General features: G+C 37.8%; 2 protein-coding genes across 6 annotated transcripts in view; both read left to right on the plus strand.

Annotated features, from left to right (window-relative positions):
• The window catches only part of CCDC91 (coiled-coil domain containing 91), a 394145-nt gene that overhangs the window by 795 nt on the left and 374689 nt on the right, over nt 1-18661 (plus strand). The window lies entirely within an intron of this gene.
• LOC102393385 (chromobox protein homolog 3-like) lies at nt 11488-13213 on the plus strand. The gene has a single exon (XM_044941292.2). The coding sequence runs from the start codon at nt 11922-11924 to the stop codon at nt 12471-12473; it is 552 nt and encodes a 183-aa protein (XP_044797227.1). The 5' UTR covers nt 11488-11921; the 3' UTR covers nt 12474-13213.

Raw genomic sequence — 18661 nt, forward strand, 5'->3', positions numbered from 1 at the left:
TCTGCCCTTGTTGCATACTGCGGAGCAAAGCTTTGGACGTAAAACCTATGTTTGGCTTCACTTGAAGGAGTGGGAACTCTATTAAAAGCAGCTCTGAGTGGGTTTTTTTTTTTTTTTTTTTTTTTAATTTGGTAGGGTGATGTTGCTGCTGCTACTCTCACTTGCTTCCCTGATAAGAGTTGGGGCACAGCCTGATTACCTGGAGGGTCAAGTTCTGACCACAGCTGTGGGTGATTCAGAGGCGCCTTAGGAATTAGGACTCTCTTTCTCCTTATCTCCCCTTCTGAACTGTACAGGAACTGATGCCCACCTTACTCGTTAAATATTTATCTGGGCGGTAGTTGGACGAAGGCTTTTGGATGGCATTTTGAATGTTGCATTCGTGCTGGTGATTGGGGGTGGCCTGACTTTTCATCTTGTAACGGGGGGATGGGCTAACATTTCACCCTACAATTTAAGACCGAATTCCCAGAATATTTAGCTGGGTGGGATGACAGGGACTGGCAATAAATTTACGTTGTTCTCTGCCATCGGAGACCTGTATCCTTTATCTCATTTGCTTTCTGCTGCAGTTTCTGTTCCATTGAGGGGATTAGCGCTACTGTACCTGTAAGGTTGATGGAGCTGGAGGACGCCAGATAGAGTGCACCTGTATGGTGCTGGCGACTGGGTAAATTGTGTGGTAGAGAATTGCCCTGGTTACGAAGTTTGGTATACTGCAGGCTGGCTAGGAAGTTGTTCTGTGAGTTGGGAAATATTATTATTAATTGGTTTCCCAGCAACAGTACACGCCAAATGGAATAAACATAAAACAAAGTGGTGAAAGTTACAATTTACCTAACTTTTATTAAATGGAAAAATGTATCTTCTTATTGGAGTGATCAGCTCAAAACTCCTATTTTATTTTAATCATCTTGATATCAGACAAACAGAAACTGCAGAAAGTCATCATAGAGAGACAGCATTTTTTTTTTTTTTTTGGGGTGGCAGTAGGGGGAAAAAAAGAAGATAGATGGTTACCAAGTAGCTAGTCTGAAGCTTAAATGGACAAATAGGAATTTGCCTAGTTAGAGGCATTTTATCTTGTATTCCTAACTTAGATATATGGTTGTGAAGTATATAGGACTGTTATAAATAAAGAAAACTATGTTTATTGTCTTGTTCTTCATAGCAGAAATTGGGGTGGAAGTGCATTCGGTTGGCTGAGGTCATTTTTATTAGTAACTTGGAAAGGGCATGTTTAGGTGAGTGTTTCCAAATTTTAGCTTGTAATCACTGTGCCTTCTTTATCAATCTGTTACTTGTGACTTTTGGTCTTTCTTGAAACTCATCAAATTTTGTTATTTTCTGTCTAAACAATGAGAACAATAAAAAGGACATACTGGAGAAACTTTTTATATCAGTGTGTTTCTTCTTACTAATGATAAATCAGTATTTTGATTTGTAATATTTCTAAAAAATTTTTGTTTCCCCCACTGTTTCTCCTCCACCCCAATACCCATTTAGATGGGTTGTCATTTAATTTGAAACATATTTTTCAAAGCTTCCCTGGTAGCTCAGTGGTAAAGAACCCACCTGCTAATGCAGGAGACTGGGACTTGATCCCTGGGTGGGGAATATTCCCTGGAGAAGTAAGTGGCATCCCATCCCTGTATTCTTGCCTAAAAAATTCCTTGGACAGAGGAGTCCAGTTGGCTACAGTCCACGGTGTTGCAGAGAGTCAGACATGACTGAACAATTAAATAACAACAACATATTTTTCAAAAGAGCATGTCTTGTGTCTTTTAAAATGTGGGCTTATTGAGGTATAGTTTATAAGTAAAAACAGTCTCTAGTATCTTGTTCTTTAAACTGACACATGCACAATATTCATATAACTACCACCACAATCCAGACACAGAACATTTCAATCATTCCAAAAAGTTCCCTCATGCGACTTTGTAGTTGGTTTCCTCCCCTCAGTGGTTGATCAGGCAACCACTGATCTGTTCCCTATCCATATAGCTTTGTCTTTTCTGGAATGTCATATAAACGGACTCCTACAACAAATAGAATTTTTTTCTGGTTTCTTTCACTTAATGCTTTTGTGATTCACCCATTTTGGTGCATGTATCAGTGCTTTGTCCTTTTTTGCTTTATTGCCAAGTACTATTTCATTTCTTTGCATTAATCACTGAGGAAGGCTTTCTTATCTCTCCTTGCTATTCTTTGGAACTCTGCATTCAAATGGGTATATCTTTCCTTTTCTCCTTTGCTTTTAGCTTCTCTTCTTTTCTCAGCTATTTGTAAGGCCTCCTCAGACAACCATTTTGCCTTTTTGCATTTGTTTTTCTTGGGGATGGTTTTGATCACTGCCGCTGCACAATTTCACGAACCTTCGACCATAGTTCTTTGGGCACTGTGGCTATCAGATCTAATCCCTTGAATCTATTTGTCACTTCCACTATATGATCATAAGGGATTTGATTAAGTCAAACCTGAATGGTCTAGTGGCTTTCCCTACTTTCTTCAATTTAAGTCTGAATTTGGCAATAAGAAGCTCATGATCTGAGCCACAGTCAGCTCCTGGTCTTGTTTTTGCTGACTGTATAGAGCTTCTCTATCTTTGGCTGCAAAAAATATAATCAGTCTGATTTTGGTATTGACCATCTGGTGATGTCCATGTGTAGAGTCTTCTTTTGTGTTGTTGGAAGAGGGTGTTTCCTATGACCAGTGCATTCTCTTGGCAAAACTCTGTTAGCCTTTGGCTTGCTTCATTTGCCTGTTATTCCAGATATCTCTTGACTTCCTGCTTTTGCTTTCCAGTCCCCTATGATGAAAGGGATATCTGGTTTGGCTGTTAGTGCTAGAAGGTCTTATAGGTCTTCATAGAACTGTTTAACTTCAGCTTCTTCAGCATAACTAGTTGGGGCATAAACTTGGATTATTGTGATATTGAATGGTAGAACAGGAAAGACTAGAGATCTCCTCAAGAAAATTATTGATACCAAGGGAACAGTTCATGCAAAGATGGGCACAATAAAGGACAAAAATGGTATGGAACTAATAGAAGCAGAAGATATAAAGAAGTGGTGGCAAGAATACAAAGAAGAACTGTACAAAAAAGATCTTCATGACCCAGATAACCACAATGTGTGATCACTCATTTAGAGCCAGACATCCTGGGATGCGAAGTCAAGTGGGCCTTAGGAAGCATCCCTACAAACAAAGCTAGTGGAGGTGATGGAATTCCAGTTGAGCTATTTCAAATCCTAAAAGATTTCAAAGTGTGAAATCCTAAAAGCTGTGAAAGTGCTGCACTCAATATGCCAGCAAGTTTGGTCAGCAGTGGCCACAGGACTGGAAAAGGTCAGTTTTCATTCCCATCCCAAGAAAGGCAATGCCAAAGAATATTCAAACTACTGCACAATTGCACTTATCTCACACGCTAGTAAAGTAATGCTCAAAATTCTCCAAGCCAGGCTTCAACAGTACGTGAACCGTGAACTTCCAGATGTTCAAGCTGGTTTTAGAAAAGGCAGAGGAACCAGAGATCTAATTGCCAACATCTGTTGAATCATCAAAAAAGCAAGAGAGTTTCAGAAAAACATATACTTGTGCTTTATTGATTATGCCCAGGCCTTTGACTATGTGGATCACAACAAACTGTGGAAAATTTTTCAGGAGATGGGAGTATCAGACCACCTGACCTACCTCCTGAGAAATCTGTATGCAGGTCAAGAAGCAACAGTTAGAACCAGACATGGAACAATGGACTGGTTCCAAATCAGGAAGGGAGTACTTCAAGGCTGTATATTGTCACCCTGCTTATTTAACTTATATGCAGAGTATATCATGAGAAACGCTGGGCTGGATGAAACACAAGCTGGAATCAAGATTGCTGGGAGAAATATCAATAACCTCAGATATGCAGATGATACCCCTATTTTGGCAGAAAGTGAAGGAGAACTGAAGAGCCTCTTGAAGAAAGTGAAAGAGGAGAATGAAAAAGCTGGTTTAAAACTCAACATTCAAAAAACGAAGTTTGTGGCATCTGGTCCCATCACTTCATGGCACATAGATGGGGAAACAATGGAAACAGTGACAGACTTTATTTTCCTGAGCTCCAAAATCACTGCAGATGGTGAATGCAGCCATGGATTTAAAAGACACTCCTTGGAAGAAAAGCTATGACCTAGACAGCATATTAAAAAACAGAGACATTACTTTGCTGACAAAGGTCTGTCTAGTCAAATCTGTGGTCTTTCCAATAGTCATGTGTGGATGTGAGAGTTGGACTATAAAGAAAGCTGAGCACTGAAGAATTAATTGATGCTTTTGAACTGTGATGTTGGAGAAGACTCTTGAGAATCCCTTGGACAGCAAGGAGTTCCAGTCAATCCTAAAGGAAATCTGGCCTGAGTATTCATTGGAAGGACTGATGCTGAACTTGAAACTCCAGTACTTTGGCCACTGAAGTGAAGAACTGACTCATTTGAAAAAACCCTGATGCTGGGAAAGATTGAAGGCAGGAGGAGAAGGAGATGACAGAGGATGAGATGGTTGGGTGGCATCACCTACTTTATGGACATAAGCTTGAGCAAGCTCTGGGAGTTGGTGATGGACACGGAAGCCTGGCATGTTGTAGTCCTTAGGATTGCAAAGTGTTAGACATGACTGAGTGACTGATCTGACTGCCTATTTCATTTTATGGCTATATCACAGTTTTATTTATTCACCAGTTGATGGACATTTAGGTTGTTTCTCATTTAGGAATGAAGGTGCTATAAACGTTCATGTACATTTCTTTGTACATTCTTCTGTGGGTCTTTGTGTAGATAAATGGTTTCATAACTTTTGGTTAAATTTCTAGGAGTATGAATCTCTGATCATGTGGCAGATGTTCACTTAACTTTATAACATTACCAAAGATAAGAAATTACCAGCATTGTTTGATGGTTCCATTTTCTCCACATGCTGGTCAGCATTTGTCATTTTGCTTTTAATTTCAGCTATTCTGATAGATATTTAGGGCTATCTCAATGATGTTTTAGTTTGAATTTTCCTATCAGCTGATATGTTGAGCTTCCCTGGTGGCTCAGATGGTAAAGAATCTGCCTACAACATGGGAGACCTGGGTTTGATCTCTGAGTTGGGAAGTCATGATAACCCACTCCAATATGCTTGCCTGGAGAATCCCCGTGGACAGAGGAGCCTGGTGGGCTACAGTCCATGGGGTCACAAACAGTTGGAAATGACTGAGTGACTAACCACAGCAGTACTTTGAGCATCTTTTCATGTGCTCATTTGCTGTCATTTGCTATCTTGTGTGTTTTCTTTTGTGAAGTATCTGTTAAAATCTTTGGTCTGTTTTATTACTGAGTTGTAAGAAGTCTGGATACAATTGCTTTATCATGTATAGTTTGGCAGATATTTTCTTTCAGTCTGTGGTTTGTCTTTTTATTTTCTTAATTGTATCTTTCAAAGAGTTGAAGTTGTACATTTTGAAGAAGTCCACATTATCATTTTTTTTTCTTTTGTAATTTGTGCTTTTGCGACCTATCTAGAAAATTTTGACTAACCCAGAGATACAATGATTTTTTTTTCTGTGTTTTCTGTTAGAACTTTTATAGTTTTAGATTTTACCTTTAGTTCTGTGATTTGTTTTGATCAGCCTTTTATTCATTTCTGTTTGTAGTACAAGATATGTGTCAAAGTTCTTTTTCTCTCTTTCTTTTTTTTGGTATATGGACACCTAATTTGTCCAGTAACACTTGTTGAAGAGACTATCCTTACTATCCTTTCTTCAGTAAAATTTCTTAGCATCTTTGTCAGAATCAATTGACTCTATGTGTAGATACATTCCTGGACTCTCAGTTCGGTTCTGTCATTCCATGTGTCTTTCTTTTGGCCAAAACGACACTGTCTTCATTAATGTAACTTCGTAGTTTTGTTTTGAAATTAGGAAGTCTGAGTCTTCCAATTTTTTTTTTTCTTTTTAATTGTTTTAGTTATCCTAGCTCTTTCTTTCCATATATGTTTGTAGAATCAGCCTATTTCTATAGAAAAGCATCCTGGAATTTTGATTCTGGACGCATTGAAGTTATAATTTTGCTTGAAGAGAATTGACATCTGAATGGTTTCTAATCCATTAATAAAGCCTTGATTTTCCTCATTAATATTTTAAGCTTTTAGCATAAAACTTTTAACATACGTTTAAAAAGTGTATGTTTTATGTTATTTGGTGCTGTTGTAAATGGTATTCTTTTTAAAAATTTCAATTTACAATTATTTATATAAATAAATTGATACTTTATTTTGACCCTGAATTCTCAATCTTGTTAATAAATTCACTTACACTAGTAGGTTTTCTAGACTCTTTGGAATTTTCTATGTAAACAATCTTGTCTGCCAGTAGAGACGGTTTTAGTTAGTTCATATTTTCCTATTTGCCTTTTATTTATTTTATTTTATTTTCTCATTATACTGGCTAGGACCTTCATGATGAGGTTAAACAGAACAAGTAAGAGCTGACATCCTTGCCTTAATTCTCATCTTAGTGGGGAGAGTATGTTATCTTTTACCACGAAGTAGTTAGCTATTTGTTTTTTGTAAATACAATTCTCATCAAATTGAGGAAATTTTTTTTAACTTCTAGTGAAAATTTTTTAAAAATCATAAATGAATTTTGTATTTTTTTGATTGTGAAAATTGTAGTTGATTAGAATGGAAAGTTGAAAAATAAACCAGTAAAGAAAAGAATTAATCCATTTCTATTAGTATGAAATAATTCCTGCATTATTATTCCTGCATAAAAATTCTGGCATTTTTGTTTGTTTTTATTTTGAAAACATTTAAAAAACAAAGTTGTAAATATTGTCATTTTTTCCTTTTCACTAAACATTACACTCATTGCTTACTGCATCATGAATTTCTTGAAAATTTGACTTGTATGTTCTTGATTTGTCATTCGGATGGTTGTTTTCCCCATTAGAATTAATATTAAGTCTATGTGCATAATTCTGATAAAATTCTTTTAGTTGATTTTTTTAAAAGTGATTATTACTCAAAATGCATGAACTTTTTCCAAATTCTTAATATACACTGCTGCCTTGTTTAATTTAATATTCCTAGAATTTATCTTCCTGGGCCTTTATTTGCAACAAATTTTGGAGCGAAAGGTGGCAGTTAATATTGTTGATTTCTTTGGAGCAGTGTTGCAAGATAGACTCCTAGGATTTCAGAAACTCGGTTTATTAGATTTATCTAGTTTATATCATTTATTTTATAGGTTTAGCCTGTGCAATAAGTAAATGACTTTTTCTTCCACATTATTATTTTTCTGCCAGTGATCTAGATAAAATTCCTGATGCATTTTGTGAATTGTAAAATGCTCAAGTTCTTTTTATAAGGATTGTAGAAATCTTTGTGTTCAATATCATGCAGAAACCCTTTATGCATGTTGTTTTATTGAATTCCAACCAGACTCTTTTGTTGTAGCTAAGTAGTATTTTCCCCATTTAATAGGTGAGAAAACTGAGTCTCAGACAAGTGAACAATGTTATTCAAGGTTGTATCAACAGTGAGTGGTAGAGTTGGATTGATCACAAGTGTTTTTTTTTAATACTGCTTTTATTTGTAGACTACAATACCAATATTTGTATTTGTAAGGCCTCCTCAGACAGCCATTGCTTTTTTGCATTTCTTTTTCTTGGGGATAGTCTTGATTCCTGTCTCTTGTACAATGTCACAAACCTCTGTCCATACAGTCAGCAAAAACAAAACCGGGAGCTGACTGTGGCTCAGATCATGAACTCCTTATTGCCAAATTCAGACTGAAATTGAAGAAAGTGGAGAAACCCACTAGACCATTCAGGTATGACCTAAGTCAAATCCCTTATGACTATACAGTGGAAGTGAGAAATAGATTTAAGGAACTAGATCTGATAGAGTGCCTGATGAACTATGGAACCATAGCCTTGACTAGACGGACTTTGTTGGCAAAGTAACTGCTTTTTTTTTTTTTCCATCAAATCCCCAATTTTTTTTTGGTGCAAGTTTGGCTTTGGGAAGTGCTTTGGAGCTTCTTCTCAGTCCAGCCACTGAGCTAGTTGTTGCTGGTTGTCGTATAAAATCCACTTTTCTTTGCATGCCACAGTCCAATTGAGGAATGGTTAATTGGTGTTGTGTGGAATAAGAGAAGAAGACTCTTCAGAACGACGATTTTTTTGATTTGCAGTCATTTACCGAGCCTTTTCAGCTTTCAGATTTGCTTCAAATTCCAAAGAACTCAACTCCGTGGCTGACGTTGTGTTCTTGGGCAACTTCTGTAGTTGTAAGAGAATTAGCTTCAATGATGTTTCTAAATTGGTCATTGTCAACTTCCAGTGGCTGACCACTATACTCTTCATCTTCAAGGCTGTCATCTCCTTTGCAAAACTTCTTGAACCAACACTGCACTGTATGTTTGTTAGAAGTTCCTGGGCCAAATGTGTTGTTGCTGTTGAGTTGTCTCTGCTGTTTTACCTCCCATTTTGAACTCAGATAAGAAAATTGCTTGAATTTACTTTTTGTCTAACATCAGTTCCCTAGTCTAAAGTAAATATAAAATAAACAGCAAGTAATAAGTCAGTAGAAAAAAAATAAATGCACATTAAAATGATGTTTAACATAACCACATTTATTTAAGAATGTATTCCAATATCAAATGGCAAATTTCTACAAGCAAAAACTGCAGTTACATTTGCATCAACCTAGTATTTGTTTTCTGTATATTTTTAAGTGTTTTTGTTGTTGCTGTTCCTTAATCCCATTACTGCTTTGTGTTGTATTAAATAGATATTTTCTAGTGTTCCATTTTAATTCTTTTATTGTTTCTTTCACTATGTTTAAGTTACTTTTTTAGTGATTGCCCTGAGGATTACAACTAATGACTTTATAACAGTCTGGTGTCTATTTTGAATCAGCACCAACAATCTCACATTTATAAAAAGTTTGCCCCTATGTAGTTCCATTTCTTCTCCTTTGTTGTGCAGCTATTGCATAAATTGCATCTTTCTATGTTGATTCCCATCAACATAGATTTGCAGTCTTTTTTGGGCAGTTGTAAATTGTATAGGTGAAAAAAGAATTACAAATATACCTTTTGTGAAAGTCACTCAGGTGTCTCTGTGACTCCTTGTGACCCCATGGACTGTAGCCTGCCAGGCTCCTCTGCCCTTGGAATTCTCTAGGCCAGAATACTGGAGTGGGTAGCCATTCTCTTCTCCAGGGGATCTTCCCAACCCAGGGATCGAACCCAGGTCTTCCACATTGCAGGCAGATTCTTTACTGTCTGAGCCATCAGGGAAGCCCAAAATATATCTATATTTACATAGATAAATATAAAAGACAATTTTTATATTTACCTGTGTCTTTTATATTTGCCTGTGTAGTTATCTTTACTGGTGCTCTTTATTTCTTTGTGAGAATTCAGTCGCTTTGTGTGGTTCTTTCATTTCAGCCTGATTACTCCTTTTAGAATTCCTCATAGATAAGACTTCCTGGTGATAAATTCTCTTTGTTTTTGCTTTGAGTAAGTCTTAATTTCTCCTTCTTCTTTTTTTTTTTTTTAGTATTAGTTTTGCTGGGTGTAGAATTCTTGGTTGAAAGTCTCTCTTTCAGCGCTTTGGGCCATCCCATTGCCTTCTGCCTCCATGGTTGTTTATGAAAAGTCAGGTAAAAAATCTTATCACTGATTGCTTGTACCTGATGAGTTGCTTCTGTTTTGCTGATTACAAGATTCTCTCTTTGTCTTTGGCATTTGGAAGTTTGATTATGACACCTTAAAGTGTGGGTCTCTTTTAATTTTATCCTACTTGCAATTTGTTGAACTTCTTGGATGTGTAGGTTAATGTTTTTCATCAAATTTGTGAAATTTTCTAGCATTATTTCCTTAAGTAGTTTTTCTGCCCCTTTCTCTCTCTCCTTGTTTTCTGGAACTCTGATTATGCTTATGCATATGTTAGTTTTCTTGGTGGTTATCCACAGGTCTTTGATACTTTGTTAATTTCTTTTTTATCCTTTTTCCTTTTGCTCAGACTGGTTAATCTCAATTGACCTATCTTCACATTCACTGATTCTTCCTTCTATCATTTCATAAATTTGGTGTTGAGGTCTTCTAGTGGATGTTTTAAAATATCAGTCAATGTACTTTCAACTCTATAGATTTTTTTTAAATTTATTTTTTTATTGGAGGATAATTGCTTTACAGAATTTTGTTGTTTTCTGTCAAACCTCAATATGATTCAGTCATAGATATACATATATCCCCTCCCTTTTGAACCTCCCTCCCATCTCCTACCCCATGCCACCCCTCTAGATTGATACAGAGCCCCTGTTTGAGTTTCCTGAGCCATCCAGCAAATTCCCCTTGGCAGTCTATTTTACATATGGTCATGTAAGTTTCCATGTTACTCTTTCCATACTGCCCTCTCCCCATGTCCATAAGTCTGTTCTCTATGTCTGTTTCTCCATTGCTGACCTGTAAATAAACTCCATATTTTATGTTTTATTTTTATAACTCCTGTCTTTTCATTAATATTCTTTATTTTGTGAGACTTTGTTTCTTGGCATGTATCAATTTTTGTTGAAACTAGACATTTATAAATATATGTTTGTTGTGTATATATACTTTAAATATATATATATACACATATATTTATACATATTTATTTATATATACATATTTATATATACATATAAATATATATATATATATATACACACACATATATATACTTTATATATATATGTAATGTGGCAACTCCGGATATCAAATTTTTTTCTCTCCTCTCCAGGTTTTTAATATTTTTATTGTTACTATTTTTCTTGCTATTTTTCTGTCTTGGTGAACTCTTTATGTAAACTCTGTGTTATTTGTCTTGTGTGGCCACTTGGAATTATGCCATTCTGTCTTATATTTTTGGGTCAGTTTAAATAGAGGAAATATTTAGTTAGGGCTTGTGAATTATGCTTAAAAATTAATAGAATTATTAAAATGATTATAAAAAGAAAACATTATTGAATGCTTATAGTATGCTATGCCTGAATGTAGTACTTGGTTAATGGGATTTTCTAGTAAAGAAAGGTAAGTAGAAGCTCAGTTTTTTTTTTTTTTTTTCAATTTGGTGAAAAATCTCTAGACTTGTACTTGTGGAGTTTTAATGCCTTGGTAATTAAAGGTAACTGAGCTTATTATTTTTTCCCTAGCATTTAACTCACTGACTTAGCATCTTGTCATCTTGTACTACCTGAGAGTCATAATTGAGAATGTTATTTTCACTATTTTAGAAGAGATTTGGATGATTGTTGCTTTCAAACAGTTGATAAGAACATGGGGTTAAAGTGTAGAAATACTTACAATGAATGGAACTTAAGTGAATAAAACTTACTGTTGTCAGTGCCATCACCCAATAGCTAGCATTTTTTGGATTTGGTTATATATTTACTCAGTAGAGAGAGAGTGTCAGTTGATGTTTCTGTAGGATCTTGACACTATTGCATATAAAAAAAGAACCATTGGGATTGCCTAGATTGCCTTGTGAGAAAACTTTGGATTTTTAGCTAATGGCTCAGTTAATCTTCATAATGGTACAGAGGAAAAGTTGTTCAAACATTGCTCAGAAGGTGTCAAATTTGTCAGGAATATACCCAATTATAGAGGCTTGTGTGTTTCAGACATTTTTGTTTCCACATGCATATTTAATTCTGTTTTTGATGAGCTAGAGTCTATATATTTTAGAAGTCTTTAAGATACATTTGGTACTCAATTACTTATTATATATGAAAGTGAAAAAAATAAATTACGAGTTAAAATCAGATGAAAAGGGAGACGTCACAGACCCGGGACCCGGAGCAGCTCAGAGGCGGTGAATAATAGCTCTTCAAGTCTGCAATAAAAAATGGCCTCCAATAAAACTACATTGCAAAAAATGGGAAAGAAGCAAAATGGAAAGAGTAAAAAAGTTGAAGAGGCAGAACCTGAAGAATTTGTAGTAGAAAAAGTGCTGGACCGCCGTATAGTGAATGGGAAAGTGGAGTATTTCCTGAAGTGGAAGGGATTTACAGATGCAGACAATACTTGGGAACCTGAAGAAAATTTAGATTGTCCAGAGTTAATTGAAGCATTTCTTAATTCTCAAAAAGCTGGTAAAGAAAAAGATGGAACAAAAAGAAAATCTTTGTCTGACAGTGAATCTGATGATAGCAAATCAAAGAAGAAAAGAGATGCTGCTGATAAACCGAGAGGTTTTGCCAGAGGTCTTGATCAAGAACGAATAATTGGTGCCACAGACAGCAGTGGAGAATTAATGTTCCTCATGAAATGGAAAGATTCCGATGAGGCAGACTTGGTACTGGCAAAAGAGGCAAATATGAAGTGTCCTCAAATTGTAATTGCTTTTTATGAAGAGAGTCTAACTTGGCATTCTTGTCCGGAAGATGAGGCTCAATAATTGTTTGCATTGCCTTTTATATATATATATATATATATATATATATATATATAAAACATGGGTCTTGGTTTTTTGATTTATTAGTGTGAAGAAATAACTACATTCTAATGAAAATCAGGTTTGATTTGTTTGTTTTGAAGTAATATTGGGAAAGTTACATTGGGTTTTTTGGGTTTTTTTCCATCTGTAGCACTGGTTACTTTGAACAAATAAAAGCTTTCTGTAGTTGCCTCCTTCAGTAGGAAATAATTTGATACCATGGTATATTATTTCCTCAGCATTAGAGAACAGTTTTTCTAAATGTTGGAGGAAATCTCCATAGTCATTACTCAATCAGAATTTAGAATTTGCATTTAACTCATATATGCCTGAGGACCATTCTAAGTTTTTTATATGTATACATAAAAGACATATGTAAATGGTTTGGGAGTTAATTTTTTTGTTGTGGTTTTTGTTTTGGTAAATATATTTAAATCACAGCCTTTCATAACCATGGATAAGCCCATGTTCTGGAATTACATCATTTTGAGCAATATAAGAAATAACTTCAACTTAGATTAAAAATTTAAGTCTTAACCTTTCAAATTAAATAATTTTGTAATTAATTAGACACATTAAGGAATTTAAATTGGGTAATTTTTTAAAGCATCCCTATCAGAATCTGCATATAAATGCAGTTTTATATGCAGAAACCCTGGAAGGAAAATTTTTATCGCTATCAACCACCTTCCCAATCAAATGAAAAAAGTAGAAAAATTCTGGTTTGTTTTAATATAGCAAAGCAAAACTTAACTAAATGGACACTTGATGATTCCTTCTGGTGAACCATTGTTTTACAAGAAATTGAAGTCTCTGTGCTATATTTAGGAAAGGTTGTGATACATGGGATGTCTCAGATTTGTTCATGGAAACCTAATCAGATAGTTTTTAAATATTGGCAGTTTACGATCTACAGGAATAAATGAGTGAACAAACTTTTCTAATCTAAAAAAAAAAAAAAAAAAAAAAAATCAGATGAAAAAAATGATCCTGCCAAAGATACTGGTGCCTTGATTCAGGAAGAAATGAAAATCCGTGATTAGGACAGTTTTATATTATCTTAGAAAGATGTGAGCAAGCAAGTCCTTTATGTGTTTTTTTGGTAAACAGGTCTGTTTTCTGTTAAAGGACACTACTAGCAGATGAAGGCCTTTGATAGGTTCATGAACAAGGATTTAATGATTGTCAAACTGAGTTTATGAAAGTGAAATAATGGACTACTGAGCTATGGTGAGAAGCAAAATTCAACTCAACAGAAATCTTTATTGAGCCCTGACTATAATTTCAGGGTTCTGTACTAGGCAGTAGAAGATACAGAAATAAATGTCACTTGATTTTCAAGGACCTCCCAGTCAAGTAGGTGAGAGTAATGTAAATGATACATTATAGGGAGAGCACTGATTGAAAAGTAATGGGGTCCTGAAAGTTAGACTAGGAATGCAAGGGAAGACCCTGATGAAGCTGGACACATTGAGCCCCTGAATGCTGATGAGTATTTTTGCCAGTGGAAGCATCCTTCCCATGCTCAGTGATGGTGGCTTTCTCATCCTCACTGGGGGCTCTGCCTCACTCCTGTGGGAGTAGCTCTCCACAACTGTCTGAGATGTGAGGGGATTAATTTTGCATTAATGGCTACTCCAGAGGCAGTTGCCAAAAAAGGCAGTGCTGATCTCCTTAAGACCTGCCCCTTCACTCTTCTAGATCTATGACTAGACTCAAATCCCAGCAGGTTTCTAAAGATGAGGTACAAAGTGTGACTTATGGGGAAATGTTCTACACTCCAAAAGAACTACTTGAGCTTTTTAATTTATACAGACAGAAATCCAGGGAACATGTGTGAGAATGATACTAGAGGTATGGCATAATCATGAGAAGAACATAAAACCAAACCAGACAGAATTTATGTATATGGGCTCACTAAGCAGAGCTTCTGCATTTAGTGTGGCTGTTTGACTGAAATATGCACCAAAAGGTGGCACACAGTGAGTGAGTTGGAAACACAGTTCAGTTCAGTTCAGTTCAGTCACTCAGTCGTGTCCAACTCTTTGCGACCCCATGAATCGCAGCACGCCAGGCCTCCCTGTCCATCACCAACTCCCGGAGTTCACCCAGACTCACGTCCATTGAGTCAGTGATGCCATCCAGCCATCTCATCCTCTCGTCCCCTTCTCCTCCTGCCCCAATCCCTCCCAGCATCAGAGTCTTTTCCAATGAGTCAACTCTTCACATGAGGTGGCCAAAGTACTGGAGTTTCAGCTTTAGCATCATTCCTTCCAAACACAGGACCTACCTATTTTGGTTCAGGGATTCAAAGGCTTTGAAGAGATTCAGAGGCTTAGGGAGATAGGCATATTAGAGTGGATTTGTCTTTTAAGAAGTGCTCACCCCAACTGGGAGTCCAGAGACATACCTTTTACTAATATTATGAGAGATAAATCGTGAGGGGAGTCCTGGCATCCTTGAAGAGTTCTGTGATTGATTCAGTGGGAATGCAGTCACTGAATCGGGAAAACGAAATGCAAATGGGAGGAAATGAATTCCAGGGTGACAGGACCCAGTCGTGACATCTAAATGTCAAAGGCAAGGTGAACCAGGTTTGGACAGCAGAGTCAAAGTGTCAGTTATGATAGTTTGACTCATGCAGAACAGTGGTGTGGGCTAGTTGATTATGGTGGTCCTAGAAGTGAAAAGACAGGAAGCCTACTAAATTCTTACTTGATCTGTATAAGCAGAAAAGTTCTAGGTCAGGTGAACAGAAGTCTAGCCTGAATCATAAAAACAGAGTCATGACCCATCAGTCAATTCTAAGACTTGAATTTTTGCAGACTTAGAATCCTTTGAGTGAAGACGAGGCAAGGTCCCCTTGAAGAAGGACTCTGGTACACTGCCAAAGGATATACTGGTAATCTTTCTCCCAGCCCTCCCCAAAGGGACCTACAGCCTTTTACTAGATTGTGCATTGGGGAAAAGGAAATAATCAGACCTTCCAAAGACTACTGGATATTGGCTTTGGACTGATGCTAATTCCAAGAGACCCAAATTGTCCCTTTGGTCTATCAGTCAGCATAGTGGCTTATGGAGATCAAGTAATCACTGAAGTTTTAGTTCAAGTCTGTCTCACAGTGGGCTCAGTGGGTCCCCAAGTCCATCCTGTGGTGTTTTGTCCAGTTCTAGAATGCATAATTGGAATAGATATATTCAGCAGCTGTTGCAGTCTCCACATTGGTTCCCTGACCAGTGGAATGAAGGTGATTATGGTGAGAAAGCCTAAATGGAAGACAGTATAATTGCCTCACCTAACAACATAGTAAACCGAAAGCAGTTTCTCATTTCTGGAGGAATCGCAGATATTAGTGCCATCATCAAGGACATGAAACATGCAGGGACGGTGATTCCCAGCACTTCCCCATTCGTCTGATCTGTTTGGCCTGTGCATAAACAGATGGATCTTGGAGAATGACAGTGAATTATTACAAGCTTAGCTGTGTGGTGATTGCAGTTGCAGTTGCTATACCAGGTGTGGTTTTATTGCTGGAGCAGTTTACTACATCCCCAGGTGACTGTGTACAGCTCTTGATCTGGTAAATACCTTTGTCTCCATCTCTGTCAATAAGGTCTAACTGAAAAAGTTTGCTGCCAGCTGGCAAGGCCAGCAATACACCTTCACTGTCCTACCTCAGGGGTATATTGGCTCTCCAGCCCTACATCATAATTTAGTTTGTGTGACTCTGAATCACCTGATTCACACTGGTCCATTAAATTGAGGACATTATGTTGACTGGACCTCGTGAATAAGAAGCACCAACTACATTAGACTTGTTAGTAAACATTTTAGTGTCAGAGTGTAAGAAACAAGTCTGATAAAAGTTCAGGGACCTCCTACCTCAGAGAAATTTCTAGGGGTCCAGTGGTGTGACGTATCTTCAGATATCACATCTAAGGTTAAGACAAGGATAAGTTTTTGCATCTGGGCTCTCCTACAATCAAGAAAGAGGCACAACGTTCAGTGGCTCTCTGGACGTTAGAGACAACATAGTCCTCATTTGGGGTATTTTGCTCTGGCCTGTTTCCTGACTCAAAACGCTGTTAATTTTGATTGGGACCCAGAACAAGACCAAGATTCTGCCAAAGGTCCAGGATGCTGTGCAAGCTGCTCTGTCACCTGGGCCATGGGATCCAGGAGATCTGGTGGTCCTTCAAGTGTAAATGGCAGATAGTGATACTGTTTGGTACCTTTGGCAGATTTCTGCCAGGGAATTACAGAGCAGGCCCTTCGGATTTTGGACCAACGCCTTGCCATCCTCTATGGGTAACTGTGTTTCTTGAGAAATAGCTGTTGTTCTACATTTGGGCCTTAGAGACTGATTGCATAACCATGGGACACCAAGTTACCATGTCACCTTAGCAGCTTATCATAAAATGAGTGCTATCTGACCCGCCAACCCAGAAAATTGGGCATGTACAGCAGAACTTCATTATCAAATGAAAGCGGTATATATCTGATCAGGCCTGAGCAGGCCTTCAAGGCACAGACAAGTGGAAGAAGTGGCCTAAATGTCCTGGTCCCTACTCTGCTACAGTGTCTTTTTCCAGAGTACACCTGTGGCCTTGTGAAAAGTTTGCTAAGATCAGACCACAGAAGAGAAGACTAAACCCTGGTGTATAGATGGTTTTGCATAATACACAGGCAGCCCAGAAAAGTGGTTGACTGCAGTAGTACAGCCCATTTCTGGGACATCCCTGTAGGATAGTAGTGAAGGGAAATCCTCCCTGTGGGCAGAACTTCAGGCATTGCACCTGGTTATTCACTTTGCTTGAAAGGATAAATGACCAGACATGCAGATGTGCACTGATTCATGGCCTCTGGCCAGTGGTTTGGCTGGATGGTCAGGATCTTGGGAGAAACATGATTGGAATGTTGGTGACAAGGAAATTTGGGTGACAAGGAAATTTGGATAGACTTCTTTGAATGGGGGAAAAAAAGTGAAGATATTTGAATTTCATGTGAATGCTGACCAAAGAGTGATCTCAGCAGAGGAGGATTTTAATAATCAGGTGGATAGGATGACTCTCTCATTCTCTGGATACCAGTCAGCCTCTTTTCCCTGTCATCTGTGTCATTGTCTAGTGGGCTCATAAACAAAGTGGCCATGCTGGCAGGGGTGGAGGTTACATATAGACATAGCAACATAGACTTCCCCTCATCAAGGCCAACCTGGCTATGGCAACTGCTGAATGGCCCGATCTGTCATCAGCAGAGACTAACCCTGAATCCTTGATATAGCACCATTCTTAGTGGGTGATTAGCCAGCCAAATGGAGGCAGGTTGGTTATACTGAGCTGCTCCCATCATGGAAGTGGCAGTGATTTGTTCTTACTGGAATAGATGCTTAGTTTGTATATGGATTTGCCTTCCCTACATGCAGTGCTTCTGGCAAAACTGTTATGTCTAGAATTATAGAATGCTTCATTCACTACATGGTATTCCACACAGCATTTCTTCTGTTAAGGAACTCACTTCACAGCAAAAGAAGTGTAGCAGTGGGCCCATGGTCATGGAATTCACTGGTCTTACCTTATTTCCTGGGCTTTCCAGATAGTACTAGTGGGAAAGAACTTGCCTGCCAGTGCAGGAGACATAAGAGACACTGGTTTGATCCCTGGGTCAGGAAGATCCTTTGGAGGAGGGCACAGCAACTGACTCCAGTATTCTTGCCTGGAGAATCCCCTGGACAGAGGAGCCCTGTGGGCTGTGGTCATAGGGTCGCAAAGAGTCTGACGCGACTGAAGTGACTTGGCACAGCACACAGCACAGCGCAGCACACCTTGTGCTGCCATCCTGAAGCAACTGGCTTGACAAAATGGTGGAACGGTCTTCTGAAGACCAAGTTATGGTGCCAGAAGACTTATTATTAACTTATTATGGTGTCAGTACTCTGTAGGACTGGGACAAGGTTCTCCAGAAGTTGTCTATACTTTGAATTAGCATACAGTATATGCTGCTGTTTTTCCCATAGCCAGGGTCACAGGTCCAGGAATCAAGGGGTGGAATTGGGAGCAGCACTATTCCCTATTACACCTAGTGACCCTTTAGCAACATTTTTGGTTTCTGTTTCTATGACTTCATGCTCTGCCAGTTTATAGGTCCT

The sequence above is a fragment of the Bubalus bubalis genome, chromosome 4 (assembly GCF_019923935.1).
Source record: "Bubalus bubalis isolate 160015118507 breed Murrah chromosome 4, NDDB_SH_1, whole genome shotgun sequence".
In the NCBI taxonomy this organism is placed as follows: Eukaryota; Metazoa; Chordata; class Mammalia; order Artiodactyla; family Bovidae; genus Bubalus; species Bubalus bubalis.